The sequence below is a fragment of the Danio rerio genome, chromosome 3 (assembly GCF_049306965.1).
Source record: "Danio rerio strain Tuebingen ecotype United States chromosome 3, GRCz12tu, whole genome shotgun sequence".
In the NCBI taxonomy this organism is placed as follows: Eukaryota; Metazoa; Chordata; class Actinopteri; order Cypriniformes; family Danionidae; genus Danio; species Danio rerio.
Window position 1 is genome coordinate 28,904,584 of NC_133178.1, and position 20,782 is coordinate 28,925,365.

General features: G+C 36.2%; 1 protein-coding gene across 5 annotated transcripts in view; it reads right to left on the minus strand.

Annotated features, from left to right (window-relative positions):
* Positions 1 to 16,638, minus strand: part of ppfia3 (PTPRF interacting protein alpha 3) — an 84,435-nt gene extending 67,797 nt beyond the window's left edge. For all 5 annotated transcript variants that reach the window (XR_012401042.1, XR_012401041.1, XM_073944550.1 and 2 more), the window contains exons 1-2: positions 16,495 to 16,638; positions 12,079 to 13,093 (exon numbers count right to left, since the gene is read on the minus strand). Coding sequence is in view for 3 of the 5 variants with exons in the window: in XM_073944550.1 (XP_073800651.1) it covers positions 12,079 to 12,411 (333 nt within the window). In the remaining 2 variants the exon portion in view is untranslated. The remainder of the gene's footprint in view (positions 1 to 12,078; positions 13,094 to 16,494) is intronic.
* Between the last annotated feature and the right edge of the window lie 4,144 nt (positions 16,639 to 20,782).

Below are 20,782 nucleotides of genomic sequence, written 5' to 3' on the forward strand. Positions count from 1 at the left end.
TCAGTTACTGAAAAAGCTAGATAAACTTTGGCCACATTATACCTGATATAAGGATGTGTTTTTGTCAGGCTGACAGTAACTTTGTTTTTATCAACCCATTTGTTATGCATATTTTGGAATATTGCATAAACTGGAAACACAAAAATGTGCAAAAAATTTCAAATGAACACTAAAAACTGAGTATTTGTAAGCATAAACTACAATGGAAACACGTTTAGTGAATAAAATCCAGCTTGTGCATCAAAAACTCATGTGACTTTGTTTTAACAGATCATGTGATAACAAAAATAGTAGCAATGGGACAGCATAAATTGACAAACCATTGGACATACCAAATTTTAAAATATCTAAAAAAGCTTATTTGGTCATTCTAAAATTGCCTTGGCCTTGGCCCTTGGTCAAAGTCCTTTATAAAAGTGGTATTATTACTTCCCTGAAGGGTTTTTATGCCCTCTCGAAGAGTGGTCTCATGCCTCCAAAAGCCATCATGGACTCATTGTGTTTTGTCTTCTTCTTCTGAGGTGCAAGTCATTTATTATATAAATAAAAAGGCCCACAGTGGCCTGTCCTACCACACCAAATCCCATTTTTCTTATTAATATTTGGCAAGTTTATCAGGAAGTGATGATTTTGGGTAGAAACAGATTTTTCTCAAATGCTATATTTGTGTGCATATGTTTAATTGGCATCTTTAAATGGAAACATGGCTGCTGAATGAATACAGGTATGAACCGTCTAAAATGTTTTGATCGTGTCTACTATTATTAGCCACTTCCAGAGGTCATGTGGTCAAATGTGTTCAAAATGCCACAAAAGACCACCTATCCTCTGCCTATTGCCCTGCTGTGAGGAAAGCCACCAAAACAAGCTATTCGTACTTTACTGCATTTACCAAAACACACAGATTACAATCAGTATTGTAGTTACCATCCACATCTGTTCATCACATTGAAAGTGTTCACAGAATGATGCAGAGCATGACCAAACAGAAGGAAAGGGTCTCAACAGTATCCAAACTGTGTCCAAACAGTATCCAAAATGTGTTTACAAAAGACACATTTAAATACCAGGCGCCCATATCAGATAGTAAGAAACAAATTTACAAAGTAAAAAATAAGTTGGTATATTAACGGGCGAGAAATATAAATTATGCCAATTAACCTTCTCTCTCAAGTCATCCTAAATGTGTATGCATTTCTTCTGTCAGATTAGCACAATGAGAGTTATATAGTTATTAAGAAGATATTCAGATAAACAATCATAGTTTTAATTTTATTGAAAATATTGTGGTTTTCCCCAGCGTTTTATTTTGGCATTGAAGAGGCATTCACCAACCCACTACTTTTGTAATGTATGGATACGCTATTTGAAGCTTTAAAAACATGAACATCTTTCATTGCTATTAAAATACTGCAAAGAGAAATAAATGTGTCCAGAAAGAGCATGTCTGATTATCAAGATCCACCAATAACTTCCAATAATTTAAAGTTATGGTTAATCCAAAAGTGAAAATTTACTCAATCTGTACTCTCACACACACTTGGTTCCAAACGTATGTGAGACTCTTTTTTTCTGTTGAACAGAAATTAAGATATTTTAAAAAATGTCGGAGAATTGTAAAAAAACAGTAGCCATTGACATCCATAGTATGGAAAAGAAATACTGTAGTATCCAATAGATACCGGTTTCCAACGTTCTCAAAGAAACTCAAACAGGCTTGAAAATTAAGATCGATTTTTTATTTTATTTAAATTACTCCATAATTTATGGGTAAGACAGGCAGACACATGTCCACAGCACTGTCAGAGCACTGGGTTGAAAAAATGCTGGGTTCCCCACAATTCCAAAAAGTTTTCCCAACACAAATCGATTAAGTTAACTTAATGGTTTTTACCAATATATATGGATTGAACATAAAACAATTAAGTTGTTCCAAAAAAAAAAAAAACGTAAGAGTTGAGTTGTTTCAACTCATTTTAAATAGTTTAGTCATTTTTTTAAAAGTGTATTGTACAGCTGAAGTCAGAATTATTAACCCCCCTGAATTAATAGCCCTGTTTATTTTTTTCCCCAATTTCTGTTTAACGGAAAGAAGATTTTTTCAACACATTTCTAAACATAATAGTTTTAATAACTCATTTCTAATAACTGATTTATTTTATCTTTGCCATGATGACAGCAAATAACATTTGACTAGATATTTTTCAAGACACTTCAATACAGCTTAAAGTAAATTCAAAGGCTTAACTAGGTTCATTAGGTTAACTAGAGAGGTTAGGATAATTAGGCAAGTTATTGTATAACAATGGTTTGGTCTGTTGACTATTGAAAAATATATATCTTAAAGGGGCTAATAATTTGAAATTTGAAATTAATTTAAAATGTTTTTATTATTATTATTATTATTAAAAACTGCTTTTATTCTAGCTGAAATAAAACAAATAAGACTTTCTCTAAAAGAAAAATTATTATCAGACAAACTGTGAAAATGTCCTTGCTCTGTTAAACATCATTTATGAAATATTTAAAAAGAAAACAAAATTCAAAGGGGGTTTAATAATTCTGATTTCAGCTGTACTATATAATGTTACATAGTAACACCAAGCTAACTAGTTTTCATCTTTGTTGTAATTTTCTGTGATAAACAAATAGTATGATAAGTAGGCCTGGTAGATATGTCAAAAATGCAATAATTATTTTCCATACTGAATAATATTGATATCCATTTCAATATAAGTTGTTGCGTCCAGGTTCAAAAGAGAATGCCAACAATGAATAAAGCCGCAAAAATTAGAGGGTCTATTAAATGGCATAACATATTTCAGTCAAAGTCAAAGCCAAAGTAATATACTTGACATTGTGCAACCAAGTAACATATTTTCAGATGATGAATTTTGTTGGCGGAAAATTTAGTGCATCTCTAATATCAACACACTTTTAGATTCCCTTTGTTGCACATTTCATCAGCGGGATTGGCTCTTAGATCAATATAGAGTAAAAAAGTACAGCTTATCATTGTTATTGACATAAATTTTATCGCAATTCGATAGAATATCCTTTATCTGCCCAGTCCTAGTGATAAGTGGTTCCCACAAGATGCTACTATTCCCAGAACATTTGCAACGAATGCATTTTATATCATGCATCGTAAACATCAGTGGCGCAAAACATACGGCCAAAGATGGATTCATGTGCGTTTGGAAAATCCCGAATAAAATCCCCTATCCAACAACATTTTACAGAATGGAAGAACCAGGAAAAAATGTAAACTACTCAGACTGTGTTCGTCTGAAAGAAATTAGTCATGTACACCGAGTTTGAAGATGAATAAACAATCATTATCACTGCTCCTTTAAGTTAAAAGTGACTCAAATCCTAGCTCAATAGTTCAATCAAGTCAGCAGTTCTTTCGACATAAACAAAAGACCAACATTTTACTAAGTGATTGCATTTTCAATGTGAAGCAACCAAACCCCCATCAAAAGGCCTTTACCAATTCTCCACCAATCACGACGCATGCACATTTCTGAAGTCAAATCAGCCAATCACATCTCCCTTCCAGCATGTGTTTGCTGGGTCATGTCTCCATCCAGTCTATATCTGCCTCACTTTCTGCCAACAAGCAAAAATAGGGGACCGAAGAAGCTGGAGCAAAGAGGAGGAGAGGAAAGTAGGAGAAGGAGGAGTGGGGGGCTAAGCTTAGGAGTGGTATAGTGGTACACAGATGGTAACTCAGTGGGCCCATAGGACTTTGGCATTCTGGAAATGTACCTTGCTGAGATTGGACTAGAATTATGTTTGGCACAAGTATGCCAAAACACAATTGCGTGATAATGTCCAGCCTTATTTCTCTTCCTCATTCAAGTTCCTGCTACGCTTCCACGAACACAAAAGACCCCAACAATGGCTACGCATCCTCTTTTCCAGCTTTTGTCTCTTCCTTGTTTCGCTTTCCTCCCATATACGCCCAGTGCTGATGTCCTGAACTCTGCTTAATGTATCTGAATGCGTGTGCTCATTTCACAGTGTTTGCATGCGTGTGTGAGTGAGTGAGAAAGAGAGACAGATATGGATTCTCCTCTTCTCTGTGGCCCCCTAAATATCCAGTCATTCTCTCAGAAAATGGGTCTCCGTGATACCTGTTATTTCAAGCCACATGCCGCTGGTAGTCAGTTCTAGAGTGTTTCCAGTGCCACAGACATTGATCTTTAATTAGCATACATAGGATACCATATAAAAGCGACACATCAATACCTAATTCATATGAACATTTTCATAAATATATGCAAATATGTTGACAAATTGCTTAGTGTTCTTCCGTTTAATAATTTATTGTTGATTCTGCATCTGCAAACTGTCACACGAATGTGGGTCGACTTGAAAATGTGGCTGTTCTGACAGACTTTGATTCACAAATACAATTATATGAGCACATTCTCTTTAGACTGCAAAAATCATGTTTTTAAACAGTATTTTGGTCTACTAAACATTGTTAAACCAATACTGTATATGTTTACTTTATAGTACAATTTATTTGTCAAAACACCTTCTCATTCTACATTCCCACATAAATGTAACAAATATAAGAAACAACGTGTTCAATTTATGCTGAAAACCGAAAAGTTGCTTGGAAATGGGTTGAGAAATGTAAGCTAATAATATCTATACATTCTACCAAACGAAAGTACTGATGAATAAAAGTATTTTAGCAGTGCAGTCAATTATAATACGGCTATGTTCGACTTCGTGACTCAAATAGTATCATGTTGTTGGGTCTCTTGAGTATAATGTGCATTTATGGAAGAGAAGTAAAGCTGTAGTGAAATGAACAATACTTGTATAACAATGCAACCATTTTCTGAATAATCCCCATTTTATATGAAGGCCAACTAGCATTTATCTTCTAGGTAAGGGATGGGCAAACTTAGTCCTGGAGGGCCGGTGTTCTGCAGAGTTTTGCTCCAACACTAATCAAACATGCCAATCAGCATCTTCAAGATCACTAGAAAAAGCTCGTTCGGGTTAGTTGTGTTTGATTATGGTTGGATTGAGTTAGCTCATCTCTATACTAGGCGGAAGGGCTGCATGATATTGGAAAAATGTGAGACTGTAATATTTTGTTTTGCTGCAATATGTTGCGATATGAATGTAATTTCACTGGATGATTTAAATAGTGCTTTTTAGAAAGATTTTATTAAATCAGATTGGCTGGGATGAATGAGTCTTTTTCTATGCAGTGCGCTTGCATAAAATATAAATTACAAGCATATATAAATACAACAGAGCAAAAATAAATGTTAAATAAGCTGTCCTTTATGGTTTTCTGGGGAGTTTTAAAAATGTAACAATCAAACACAAAATAACACCGTCATCATTCTTGTATTAATTATTTTATACAATAATAAAAATATATATTTAATATTATCTTTTAATCTTTAATAAATAAACAAATTCTACAATGTAACTGTAATGCTTGTTGGTCTTTATATGTAAACTTTTCGTTCATATCACACGCGGACTTGTGGAATCTTTTGCAAGGAATGTTTATAAAACATATGGGGAGAACATCCTAAATCAGCCACAGCAGATTACACTGTGCGATTTCTTGATTTCTCTCTTCTCTCCTCTTTCTGAACATTCTCTCGCACGATCACGGGTCTCTGATCTAGTGCTACTTTTTTCAATCTTATTTAAAAGTATAGAACATTAGTTTTACTTTAAATTTCACTCCCTACATAACTAATGCGGATACACACATTTTTATATCGATATATTGTTCAGCCCTACTAGGCGATCTAGAGGGTTTGGGATATTAGGAGCAACTCCTTAAATCTGGTAACATACAATGTAGATGATTGCTTTCCTTGCTAATTAAAGTAGTTGTCGCTATATGGGTCAAAGATGAAAAGGCATCAAAACAATACGTTTAATACAGCTTGTTTTAAAACTATTTTTGCCTACATCAGAAAGCATAACAATAGTTTACACCCCAAAAAACGGTTACGTATTTAGAAAAAGTATATTAATTCTGAAAGATCACAGTGCTGCGCTAATATACTAGGTGATGTTTTATAAATAAATTTCAGGAGGAGCATGTGCAGATGACTAAAAACTCAACTATTTAGTCTCCACTTCACTTCCTAAGCTGCAATTGCCTCTTTGAATATCACACTAACTGTACAAAAAACAAAAACAAAAAAAAAAAAAAAAAAAAAAAAAAAAACTACTAACACTTCCCTTCTTAGACTTTACAGACCTGAAACTTGCCTTTAGTACTTATTCATTGTTGCTCTTGGTTGTGTAAATTGCTTCCTTGTCCTCATTTGTAAGTCGCTTTGGATAAAAGCGTCTGCTAAATGACTAAATGTAAATGTAAAATGTAAATGTTTCCACAATTCTAGCACATCATTGACAATCATTCTACTATACAATCAGCATTAGACCAAACTTTAAACAAAATATCAAACTCGTCCTATATTCAACATCTCATGACTTTAGCATCCTTCCACCACCACGACACCTCACCTCCTAAACAATATCTACCTAGGGGGAGCATTCGGGCTAGACACTTCACTTGGACCCCAACATCTCTCACTTTTCCGACAAGGAGAGTAACACAAGTTGGGGTTTCTTTTCTGAGCTCAAAGCCCTCTCCCTGGAAAGCACATCAAATATGCTTTATTCTTCAAACATCTATAAGTGTGAACTCTTGAATTGACATCAAATGATGATTAAATGTTTTTATGCTATGGAACTGTCCTTCAAACTATATATGTATTTTAAATTTCAAATATAATACAATTTAATACAATCACTTATTCTTCTATACATTTTAACATCTACAGCTTATTATTTTTACCAATACTTTGACCTTTTCCCCCACAAAAGTTCATTGAAAATTATGTATTATATGGCAAACAGGTAGAAAGAATGATAATAAGTCATAAGCAACTTAAATGACCAAACTGATCATGTGTGTTTGATCATTGACTTAAATGATCAAACTGATTTATTACGTAAATGTGTCACGTAATAAAGCAACAAAAACTCTGCAATCTGAAGAAAAAGGCCCAGGATAGACTTTGACAACTTTTTGCCCTCTTTCCCAAACTTTCATTTGCTCTGCTATTGATAAATACTCAGGTGTGACTAACAAGGTTTTGTTCACTATCTTTGATAAATTTAGATTAAATCCCAACAGCTGAGTAAATCAACAGAGGAGTAAAAGTCACTGGTTAACTTTAACAAAATAACCTTTCATTGCTCTCCAAGAGTATTTAAAGAGAAGGTCGAAATGTCTCGGGCATTGTCGCAAGTCGTATCCAAACCGGCCTGTAGTAAAGAGCTCTCAAGCTCAACACTATGTATAATTTGGATTTCCATCTACACTCTTAGATTCATCTTTGAGTAATTGATGTTGTGCATTTACTTCTGAATTGGCTTTTATTGTTTGATTCTGTAATTGGCATGATATCTGGAAAATAAATGTTAACCTTTTTGATTAATTCTAGATTCTTCCGAATACATTGTATTCAGTAGATTAAGTGGACTCTGCACTACTATTATGTTGTGACATGACTTTATCAATTTTTAAGGCGCATTTGACTGTACGGAGCAGTGTGGCACGACAGCATGAAGACCTTTTAATCGTTTAATCACTGATATTAGCAAGTTGTATAAAAAATGACTAAATTAGCTACCCTTTAGTATGAGTAAGAAAGAGGCAACCAGAGTATTAGTTAACCTTACATCCTCGAACTTACTTCAGAGTGTCGAGATAATGTCTGTGAGAAGATACGCGATCTGGCGTGGAACTATAAGCAGCGTTTTGGTCCCTAATAAACGTACAATTAAGAATATCAAAACCCATTGACAAAAGTCACCTACTCCTAGTTAGAAATACAGTCTAAATCTGACCGTCACTTAAAACTGGAGTGAGATTGAACGCGGAGCTAAAAATATATATATAAATAAATTCTAATAAATAGCGCAATTCTTTTCAGAAGGACTGAAAAGGCCTCCATGCACTTAACCTTTGATCATTCATCAAATTTTGTCATTGGGCTGATAGAATGGAATGTTACAAGATGATAATGAAGATTTGCAAATGCAGATTCAACGATCTGTTTGTGAATATAAAAGCATGACTTTTTTGTGAATTGCTATTTAAGATTATGTGTTTATTTTAATTTTAATACTGTTCTGACCTCAATATACAATGGCAACACCGAATGTATTTATGCATAGGTCAAGCTCACGTTAAGCTTCTATAATGTCATTAAAGTGTTCAAACTCATCATTTGACAAAATCTCCCAAATCAAACAGCACTGCAAAAGGATTATGCTGTTCAATAATCAAAAGTAGCGTCTCGACATGTAAAACAGGTCACAGAATTGCTGATAACCAGATCATCTCAAAAAGATACGTAGAGTGCCTTGAAATAGATCACAGACAAAACAGTTCAAGACCCAATGCAAAAAAAGAGACCAGAACAGCCCACAGCAAGTCTGAAAGATGCAGATTAGCTTGAATGTAAGCCAAATCAGACAGGTATAAATGTAGACTGCTGACTTCAGACAAAAGGAAAAAATACAAAGCAGCAAGGCTTGGTTCTGACCATCTCTTTCTAGACTCTTTGCATGCGTCTGTGTGTGACATCATCACTTCTCTGGCTCATCCTTCCTGAAGACGAGCTTCATCTCAATGACCTGTTTTCCTATACAGACTATTCAGTACAAGACATCTTTAAAGGAACAGTCTATACCACAAACAAGTTGAAGGACAAGTCTGCAAATTTTCAACCAGCTTTGTACTGTTTAAATATTGGTGGTTGTATTATAAAAATAAATAACCAAAGCATACTCCTCTGTGAAAGCAGCAGCCAGAATGATTAATTTTCTTGTATCCAATGGAACATTTGACATTTCGGGGCTTTTGATAATCTTACAGATTGAATTGTGTATTTTTGTATTCAAAGGAGACATTATTGGTGTTAAAACCCCTTTTCTCTGCTTTGTGCAGTCTTATAGCACTAAATTTCAAAATGTTTGTGTTTCTACTTAAGTTTGATTAAAATCAATCTTGTTCACTGTAAATTACCTCCTCATTAAACTCAGTTGACAGCATTTTTTGCATAATGATTGTTACCAAAAAATGTAATTCTCAGAAACATCACAATGTCACAATCCTAACAGGAATCTATTCAAAGTTTGTACAAAAGGAAAAAATCCCAAATCAGAATTAGCTGTGTTTCCATCATGTTGTTAGAGTGGTTGACTGTGGGATTGGTAACCTAGTAACCAACAGTAAACAATGAAGAATAATGTAGGCAGCTGATTAGTCACATGGATGTAATGTTCGCTATATCAAAACTTACTTAGCAAACACATTTCCATTACCCATTATTCACATTAACCCTTCTAAGCACAAGTCCAACACCATTTCATTTTTCTAAATTTGGCATTTCCATCACTAGTTTTTCATCCAACTGTGCATTAAAGTAGAGTGGTGGAGCTAATGCAAAACTTACAATGGAAAAAGAAATAGGTCCATTTCTAAGAGAATTAGAAATGTGAAACACTTTTCACTTTAAATAAAAATCACTTACATCAACTATCCTGTTCAAACTTTTTTATGCGCTGTAAAAATAATTGCTGTCTTGAATCTTATATTTCAATTTAATTCAACTTCTATTACAGTAAACAGACAACATGTCTCATCATGAATCTCTTATAACTTAAAAACATAAGTTAAAATAACACAAAAATGTACATTGCCATTGCCTTTTTTATCATATAAATTATTAAATGGGTAGTTCACCCCAAATTCTGTCATTTTAATTCACCCTTTACTTGTTCCAAACCTGATCAAGTTGCTTACTTTTGATAAAATCATATAAATTTAGAAACACTAAATAATGATTAAATTTTCATTTTTTGAGGGAACTATCACTTTATAGCGGGGCAATGCACAGTCAGGGCAACTATGTTGTAAACTGAATAAAACTTTACGCAGATAAGCTTTGTAAGTGATCATTTTTCACATTTAAATCATGCCCTAAAGTACATACGTCATGGCAAACAGGTCGCCAGCATGATAGTTAAGAAATAAGCAACATCAATGGCATGTACTTCTGAATGCATTTTTAAAGAATTATTTCAGTTTTAAATATTTGAGATACTTACATTTTAACAATAAAATAATCTTAGAACAAGTATCATGTTAATTTTATAGGCTCCATTCACTTACACTCTGTATGCCTCATGTTACTCAGATTTTATTGTATATTTTTATATATTATTATTAAATATGAATACTGTTATTTTAAGAATGGGTGATTGTAAATCATTTTAAAAGTACAAATTACAAATAAAGTATGCACTGCTCTTAATCTTATGAACAGATTAACTCATTTAGTATTTGTGTTATATTTTTTATTTCACATTCTTCTGGAAATACACTACCGCTCAAAAGTTTGGGGTCAGTAGGATTTTTAAATGTTTTAAAACAAGCTTCTCCTGCTCACCAAGGCTGCATTCATTTTATAGTACAAATTGTAGAGTTGTGGAATGTTATTGCACTATTAAATAACTGTTTAAAAGTAGTTTATCATTAAATTTAATCATTTACTCCAGTGATTTTAAAGATGAACTTCCAGCTTCATTATTACAGTCACATGATCCTTCAGAAATCACCCTGATACTAATTATTATCATTATTATTACAAATATAAATTTTATTATTATGTAATAAAAGCAATAATGACTTGAGTAATAATTTCATTTGAAACTACATACAATAAGAAAGCAGTTATTTAAAATTGTATGAAATATTTAACAATTTAACAATTTGTTTTAACATTTAATAAATGCCGCCTTGATGAACAGAATCATTTTCTTAAAAATGATTTTCTTAAAATAATTATTTTTGTTTTAACCCTGTCATTTATAATTCAAATTTATTTGATTAGGTTTTCTACAAGCAATATCAATCACAACATTCATTTTATAATTATCTGTCCATGTTGTTGCTAACACTACCCCAAACAAACACTTCCCTCCATCAACAGCCTCCAATTTCCCATTGAAAAAGCTAAATAAACATAATTAAGTTAAAAAGAAAAGAACAATAAATATGTATTCATACAATACTGCTGAGCTTAAGAATCAAGAGAGTTAGCTAGCAGATAATAGAAAGGGGCGATACACCTTCTTAAACGTCTTTAACAAACCAGTAAGGGATTTTTTTCCAATTTCATGCCAGTAAACACTTCTTTAATCCATGCATCAAAAGAGGGTGGAGAGACATGTTTCCACTTTAATAGAATGAGACATCTTGCTAGTAAAGTTACGCCTTTCGCCTTTCGGACCATTACTGAAAGGTTAGTATCTATTGCCAACCCAAAAATGGCCATAAGTATATTTGTATCCAGATCTATGTCTTCCCCTTTCATTTCACCTATCACACTGTAAAACCCAACAATCAACTTTATCAAATGAAATAAGTGTAGTTAACTTAAAATTGACTGAAAGTTAATTCTACACATTTGAACAGAGATTTGAACTCTGTGTTGAAGGTAATGAGTTAATTAAATCTCTCATTACTTCAATTTAAATTAATTAAGTTTGCAGTACTCATATAGATTAGTTTAACTCAAATAGATTGTTGCAATCGGTTTCCTCAAATGGTTTGAGTTGCCTTAACTTTTTGGGTTTTACAGTACTCAGTTGGTTTGAGTTCTCTTCATTTATTGAGTTTTACTGTGCTCAAATTGCTTCATTTACTCAAATGGATTAAGTTGACAGTACTCATTAGGATTAATTTTTGAACTTAAATGGTTTGTTACAATCGGTTTTCTCAAATGGTTTGAGTTACCTTAACTTTTGGGGTTTTACAGTGCATGTAACCTGCACTGAACTCTGGATATTTTTAAAGCACGTTACTCCATAGCCAAGCTTGTAATCATCCCCAGCAGTCTTCCCATGGCACATGAAGACAAAGTGCACATCATACAAACACCACAAATATTTCTAACAAGCTTTTTAAACACACATGCATGCCGAATCCCCAAAGCGTACCTGTGGCAGTGCGATGGAGAGTTGCCTCTGTAGCGAGTCCTTCTCGTGACCCAGCTCTCGCAGACGTAGCTGTGCCGTGCCGAGACTCTCCTGGGTCTCTCGGAGACTCTCCAGCAGCCGCTCTCTCTCCGTCAGCATGTTCACCATCAGAGACTCCAGGTTTCCAGTGCTCCCTCCTTCATCTCCGCCGCGGGCCTCCCTGCCACCATAGCCACCACCCATGCCCCCTGCACCGCCCCCCATACCCCCACCACCTCCAGCAGGAGAGGACGGGCCACCTCCAGCACCACCCCGCCCGTCCTCGGAGATGGTGGGCATCACCTCGCACATCATCTTGAGGCCGTGAACAGGAGCGAGTGTGTGTTATCTGCTATCGTGTGTCTGTATGCGTTGGTCCTACAAGTCTGCAAAGAGGAATTAGCGAGGATCACAGTGTGGGACCGTGGTTTTTTTGCGTGCCTGAGAGTCTACGGCAAACAGATAAACAACTCGTCAACATATGCGGGTGTTTTTCGGGTGGTGCAGTTGTGAGGTAACAGTCTGTAATGTTGTGTTGTGTGGAGTATTGCAGATATTATGCATGCGGTTGTTTAGTTTTCCTCTATTTCGTGTCTCTCAGTAAGTATCAGTTTGTTTTCACCCTCTGAAATCTCCTAATCGCTGTGCTCTTCTTCTTCAAAGCTGGACACGTACTTCCAGTTGTCTTCTTGACGAGTTTATTATCCTTTTTTTTGTTATTTTCCCCCCTCAGTGCTCAGGTAGATTCATGAGTTGTGTTGCTATTTCCTGAATGGCTTCAAGGCTCCTGATTGGCTCTTAGTATGTGCTGTTCAAAATCCTTGGCTTGGGTGCGTTTGGGTGAAGCAGCAGGGTGTGGTTTCAGGTGGGACAAGAGTGGCAGGAGAAAGTAGGTGGGGAAAGTCGCAGGGTCGCAGGGACTGGATTGGGTAAAAGGAAGGGTGGGCATGGAGGAGAGTCTTCTACCCAATGGGTTCGAACTTCAAGTAAAGGAGAGCTAGAGAGGGAAATAAAGGAGAGTTGACATTAGCACATATGGTCAAAGCTGGGTGAGAAGAAAGCAAGCGTTATAGATGATCAAATCCAGTGGAATCACAGTTGAATCAAGTTAACTTGACTTGGAATGTACACTGATGTTTGGTTTGAAAGTATTAATACTTTTTTTTACAATAAAGCCTTTATTGATCATTTTTGGGGGATGACATGACACAAATGGGACAGACAAGACAAGAAAATAAGAAGTAAACAAAACCAAAAAGGATTCAGATAGCAAGAGTTGATAGAAAAACTGCAAAAACATGCTTTTCATGCAGATTTTAAATGTTGTAACATCTGAAACACGGTGGTGGGTTACCATCAGCTGTCATATACAAAATCTTTCAAACATAGTATGATTATAAATCCTAATTTAAAGCACTGAATAACAAAAAAACTCTAATGCTTAAATGTAATACCTCCTTCTTGACAGCTGTAACATTTACATGCACGTCACTTTCTGATTAAGGAAAATATTCTAGTTATTCCTTTCTTGCGAAAACAGATTTAAATGTGCTTCAGTGTTTTCGGCCTAATAATTAATAGTATATTTAATCGGTTAACCCTGAATATACAAGATTTGCACATCACTCTGTTTGTTTGTGCCATTTTTTTATGTGTATGATGAATTACAGTAATTTTCAAATGTAATAGGGTATAGGCAGAAGCATGCAGAAGGACTTTTAATCTGTCGGTAACCTGCATCAAGCACTTCCGATGAACTCTATGCCGTCACAAAATCGGCTTGTTTAAGGTCTATTTTCTAATCAAATCAACACTTTTCACTGCCTAAATGATGTCCGCTAAAAATTAAGTCTTAGAATGTAGAAGAAGCACTGCATTAAATTACATTTTTCTGCCCTACGTATTTAAATTTATTTTACTCCAGTATTTCCAATGGCATTTCTGCGCTAGACTGCTGATCCTGATAGGCACATGCAATTAAACGGCTTTTCATGACGGTTTACACTTGAACAATTAAATGAACGCTGAAGTCTATTTAACTGATTATATTTAAATCATATTACAACACTGATGCTGTAAAAAGAACTGTATAAACTTGAAAAAGTCACATTAACCAGCATATCGATATATAAGAAAAACGCCAGCTCTGCATACCCAATGTATAAGCTCAGGAACTATCATTAAATATCACAATAACACAAAAGCTGAAAATGTAGGTCATGAAACTCTAATAAATAGAGACTGTGATGTTTCTTTTCATTTTATAACATCTTCATTAGACAAGAAAAAGAGTATCCAATGTCTCAGCATTCTTTTGAGCAGCTTATATCTAAAAACCCCAAAAGCTTGTATGTGGAAAACAAATAAAAAGGAAGGTTGGATCTGTAACAAATACTCTAATTGACAAAACAATTCATATAATGTCCACTTAAAAGGTTAGTTCACCTAAAAATAAAATGGGCTTACTATTTACTCACCCTCGAGTGGCTTTCTTTCTTCTGTTGAACACAAAAGAAGATATTTTGAAGAAAGCTGAAAACCTGTAACCACTGACTTCCATAGTAGACAAACAACGAATACTATGGATGCAGTGGTTATATTGCTTTCTTTAAAGTATCTTAATTGTGTCCAAAAGAAGAAAGAAAGTTAATCAGGTTTGGAAAAACTGAAGGGTTAGTGAATGATGACAGAATTTTCAGTTTTGGGTGAACTATCCCTTTAACACTTAAAAACAACGGTGCTGCTTCCTTGAAGAACCAGTAATATCCATGGAATATTTACATCCCATAACTGAAAAAAAAGTTGCTTAGGTCACTAAGAAATGTGATTCACTAACTGCTTATTTTAGGAACAGTTCACTGAAAGGTTCTTTGTGTAACCAATCACGACAAAACTGCAAAAAACAGTCCCTCAAAGATTTTGCAGGGACATTTGTTAAAATATCTGCATCCTAAAATCATCTGGTGACAGCTTTTCTCACAACTTACAGCATTATTTGTTTCACTAGTTGCATTTTTCTTTGACAACACACACAAAACTTGTAAAATCTTTCTTTTTAGATCTCAAAAACCTATGAACTCGCAAAATCCTACAAAAAAAACATTACTTATAATAGTTCAAGTCAACTACTTCACATTTCTAGAAATCAAAAAGCGGACTAAATTTTGTTTTGACATTAAATGTGTTCAAACGACCCTTAGATAACAACTAAATCGGCAATATTCTGATCAACATCAGATTATTCCTGTGCATGTAAATGCATTGAGTGAGAGACGTGTAGTTAGGAGTGAAATCACCCGGTTCTTCGACACAGGAGTCAGCACTAGATGGTGGCAGACACATTGGGGAGCATCAAACTAAAAATAACATTGAAACCATCGGGTTTCCCCCTCACAGAAATCTGGGAAGAGCATGAAAGAGCGTCCTGTTCCAGTGAATGTCGACACAGAGGAATTTGGAAGGATCAATAGAGGCAGTGATTCCTCACACAGGCCACAAATCGTGCTAAATACTCGCTGTCTTGAATGTTAACGACGTCGAGGAGAATGAACACAATGTAACCTCGTTTCCGCGACTGTCATGCAGAACATTCAAATCAACACCCAATTCCATTTGTTTTGTCTGCCTGCCTGTCTGTCCGTCCATCCGTCTCTCTCTCTCTCTCTCTCTCTCTCTCTCTCTGCCTCCCTCCTCTCTCTCTCTCTCTCACCGACACACACCTAAATTCTCTTCAATATAGACAGCTGCCGTTTGCAAACACCACACCGCGCCGCTTTTATCCCTAATTCGCTTATTTGCTCCCCTACATACGGCTTTGTAGAGCTTATTAGTCATGAGGCTAATGGATGCGCATGATACACGGAAATGAAATTCATGGTGTGTAACGACCATGTAGCCGGGCAGCGCTTTTTTGTGCGCCCATGGACGTTGTCTAAACGCAGGAAGGAAGAAACGGGTGTCGTTTAAAGTGAACCCGTGCGTGATTGGATGCCGCTGATCTTGTTTATTCCCCCACTAACGTGAACGTTTGGACGGGAACGATAAAAATCAGCACCGCTCCGTTCGCGATTCGCCTGGATGTAGCCTATATGTGTTGACGTATTCCTCGCTCCACCATCATATATATATGTACCGTCTCTCTCCTGCAGATACGCGACTGGACGTGCCATCGAAAGAAACGGTTACATTTGAACTGGTCGAATGAATAACGCATCGTGTCATTTCTCCAAATGTTGCTATTTTATCCTCTTCCTCGCATCCTTTCGCCTCGCCCCCCTCCTCCCAAGTCCTCCATCCCCCTCCTCATCTCCACAGCTGGGCGATATCACACACACACACACGCACACAAACATGCATATATAAGAAAATACATGCGATGCTGAAATATGCACCGCTCACCGTTGTCATCGTCGAGAGTAAACGCTAGACATCATCATCATCATCATCATTTCATCCCCGTCGACCCCATCGGAGCGCAGCGCTTTCGGGTGCCGAATTCGCCCAGTTATCAGCCTCCCCCCTTTCCCTCTTCCTCACACATGTAACGACGGCACCGAGCGAGCAAACGTTACACCTAACCATTGGCAATCCCAGTCTCTCTCTCTCTATCTCTCTCCCTCTCTCTCTCTCCCCCTCCCTCTCGATGTAAAGGTGCTGGCTCTTAAAGAAACACTCCCGCCTGCTTCACCACAAACACGAGCTGTTGCTAGGGCTACTGTTGCCGTGTATCATCATACCTGTAAACGACACGCTCCAGCATGGTGTTTGTTTTTTCTACATAGCAAATATGTGTTATTTTAGGACAGTAGCATTCTTGGAGAAGACATCCAACGGTCAGCGCTGGGTACCACTGAAAACTTGAGCAGTCGGTCCACATGTGTCGCCACATCCACTCCCTCTATAGGTTGCTTTAGGTATTGCGCCTCTCAAACCATCCGCACTTGTTAGCAATTATCACATCATTTTTCAGCGTCTCATTGCATCATCACTCAAGTGCGGCATTAACTGGGTTTTAAAAGGTAGTTTAGTCAGGATGTTTTAACGCAAACTTATTTTTAAAAATATCTCTGTTGTAAATATTTTACTGCAACACAAATCACTCAATTTAGCATTCAAATATTTTTATTTTACTTTTTTGGCATACTTGATTCCTAAGTAAATAATTGGAAAGTATTCATTCATTTTCTTTTCAGCTTAATCCCTTTATTATTCTGGGCTGGGGTCACCACAGCGGAAAGAACCACCAACTCATCCAGCATATGTTTTATGCAGCGGATGCCCTTCCAGCTGCAACCCATCACTGGAAAACATCCATACACCTCCATTCACACACATACACTATGGACAATTTTAGCTTACCCAATTCACCCACAGCACATGTCTTTGGACTTGTGGGGAAAACCGGAGCACACAAAGGAAACCCACATGAACAAGGGGAGAACATGCAAACTCAACACAGAAATGCCAACTGACCCAGCCGAGGCTCGAATCAGCGACCTTCTTGCTGTAAAGCTACCCACTGCACAACCGCGTAGCCTGGAAAGTATTGCATGCATTATATAATTTGAGGAAAGATTACTTTGAATAGCGTTCCTGCTGAAGATATTTGTCTTTTGAACTGTAACTAGTTTACTGGTTTTTAAACAAGATCCCATCACTAAAAACCAGTAAGCCGGTGTTCTGGCATATTCTACCCATCAGATTATGCAGCCAATGCTGTAGTTGAATGGTTTTGAACTTGGGTTTAGGGATTAGATGGGTTGGGCAATATTACAGCTTTATATCAAACTTCTAAACATTAAAATTTACACTTGAATCAAAATCTGATGGGTAGCATATTGCATCATTAAAATGCGCTACCGACTTGAATGGGCGGTAGGACAATTTGACAAGGTAGGACAACAGAATCAACAGAACACCGGAAGAGTAGTTTTGATACACAGCGTGTGAAAACAGTATGCAAAACGCACCCTGGTGACCTAGCCTACTTCATCCAATGAGGTTCTGTGCATTCTGTGGACAACTTGTAGAGAATTTTAGTTAATTTTAGTAAAAATGTGTCCAAAATACATTAGCATTTAAATGTGCATCATTTTCCACATACCTTTACTTTTCTTTATTTTATTTTACTTTACTTTACTTTACTTTACTTTACTTTACTTTACTTTACTTTACTTTACTTTACTTTACTTTACTTTACTTTACTTTACTTTACTTTACTTTACTTGGAATGCAACCCTGTGCATTTCTGAAGTTTGAACTAAAAAATAAAGCTGGCATTTGAAAGTTCTGCTTGTGTGTTATTTTTGTGTAAATTTTGTGTATGTTTTTGACCAACTCTCCCCCACTTTTGATGTAATTTTTAGCGAGAATATAAAAGGCCTATTGCAAATATTGTCGTAGTTATCACCAAAGCTCTCTCTATTTTGTTCTACATCATTAAATTGTTATTCAGAAGTCTGTCTGAAATCAGTTTTGTGAGGTCCCTTCATGCACAAACGTTCCCTCCAAAGTCACTACCCCCAACAAGTCAGCTGGCAAAGTTTTTAGACACAGCCACTATATCCACCAAGCTGTACTTTTCTTCATTTCTAAATTCATAAACTCCCTAAGTGGCCTAGCTGAAGTAGTAGGTCGGATAGGCCTACTTCTAGACTGATTTTGGTGGTTTTGTACTATGAATTTGAACATACATACTGTTTTTTACATAGTGTGAAGTATGCCATTCTGGACACAACAAGCAGGCCTTTGTAATTTCATTAATCACAGCAGGCACAGGACGTCAGATTGACGTTGTACCCCATCATGGAACATTGCATTTAGTTTGAAAATAAAAATTGGGTTGACGTCAGAACCCAACATCAGTCTGACGCTATTGTCCAACGTCGAACTAATGTTGTATTTTGATTACTTTCCCAAGCAACCTAAACAATATCAATGTCTAATCATCAAATCATGTTATGTAGACATTACCACTATGACGTCTATCAGATGTTGGATTTTGGTTGCCATACCTGATGAATAAATGTCAGTATTTGATGTCAATGTGACGCTGGTTTAAGATGTTGGCTCGATGTTGGTTTTTGGTCACTTTCCAACACAACCTAAAATCAACAAAATATCAGCGTCATTTGTTGTCATTATTGGACGCCAAAATAACATTGTTATTAGATGCTGGTGACCTTAATCTACTTCTACATTTATATCTACTTGTTTTGGACACATTGCAGATCAGCTTTTGCTTTCACAAATATATATATGATGATAATAAACAAGTTTTGTTGTCGTCAAGGTTTTGCAAGTGCAGTCTTTAACATTTTTTTTTAATTTAAGAATTGGTTAGCCTATCTTAAAAAGATACATCTTAAAATGCTATCTATCTATCTATCTATCTATCTATCTATCTATCTATCTATCTATCTATCTATCTATCTATCTATCTATCTATCTATCTATCATCTATCTATCTATCTATCTATCTATCTATCTATCTATCTATCTATCTATTTATCTATCATCTATCTATCTATCTATCTATCTATCTATCTATCTATCTATCTATCTATCTATCTATCTATCTATCTATCTATCTATCTATCTATCTATCTATCTATCGTGTTAGCTTTAAAAAGATAGCCTCTGTGTGCAACAACCAAACATCCATTCACTTAGACACCATTATTCATATGATGAAACACTTAATTTGTGTAGGCCTATATGACGTAAAATATGCTATCCAATTAGCAATTACGTATTTTTTTTACATCCAGTCATGAAAGGATCATAATAAGCTATCTTTATGACGTCGAGGAAAGACTTGCGAAAAACCAAATTACCCGCGACAGGTCTTGGGCTCCAGTGGCGGAGACCACAGTCATCAAATGCGGCAAACCAATTAAAAACAGACACCGGTGACTTCACCGCCAATAAAAAGCACAGCGAGGAGGGCTTCTGCGCCGGTGAAGGCCAATAAAACAGGGGGTAGAACAGGGTGGAGCTATGAGAAGGGTCCCGAAAGGGATGACGTAATCTGTTTTTAGAGGATGATATCATCGTTGTGCACAAGGAGAGGTTTTAAAGACACAGCTGTGTGCTGCCGAACAACTAGCAGCTGGAGCAAGTGCTGCACCAGAACCAGAAGTGTGGGACGTCATCTTTGCACCAAATCAAATCAATCAACATCTAATTAGCCTATATGATATATTATATTTTCTCTTCTTTTCCACTCCAACTATGAGAAGCCCAAAACCGAGGTATGCCTTCATATGTCATTTTTACAAAACACACCAAGATGCCAAAATCTCAAACATAACACGTAGGTATTACAATGCAGAATCAGTATTTGCATAGCTTGTAGTACTAGCATCTCTACCCATGTACGGCCAGTCACCATGGCAACAAAGGCAACATGGTTGTCTTGTGGAGCTGCAGCATCAGAGTCTTCCGAGCCACTGAGCACTTATGAAAGAGGTAAAGACAGGGCACTGGAGAAACGTTGGGATATAAGCAGCCCTCGTCCTCATGGGTTCAGGAAAAGTTCAGTGTGAGCAGCTGGTCACAACAACACCCTATATTACCATTACAATTAAAACGGATGTTGTAAACTTTTCTCTAAAAGGGATAGTTTAGCCAGTAATGAATATTTAGTCATTGTTTGAACATTTGCTCATCGTTATGTTGATTCAAA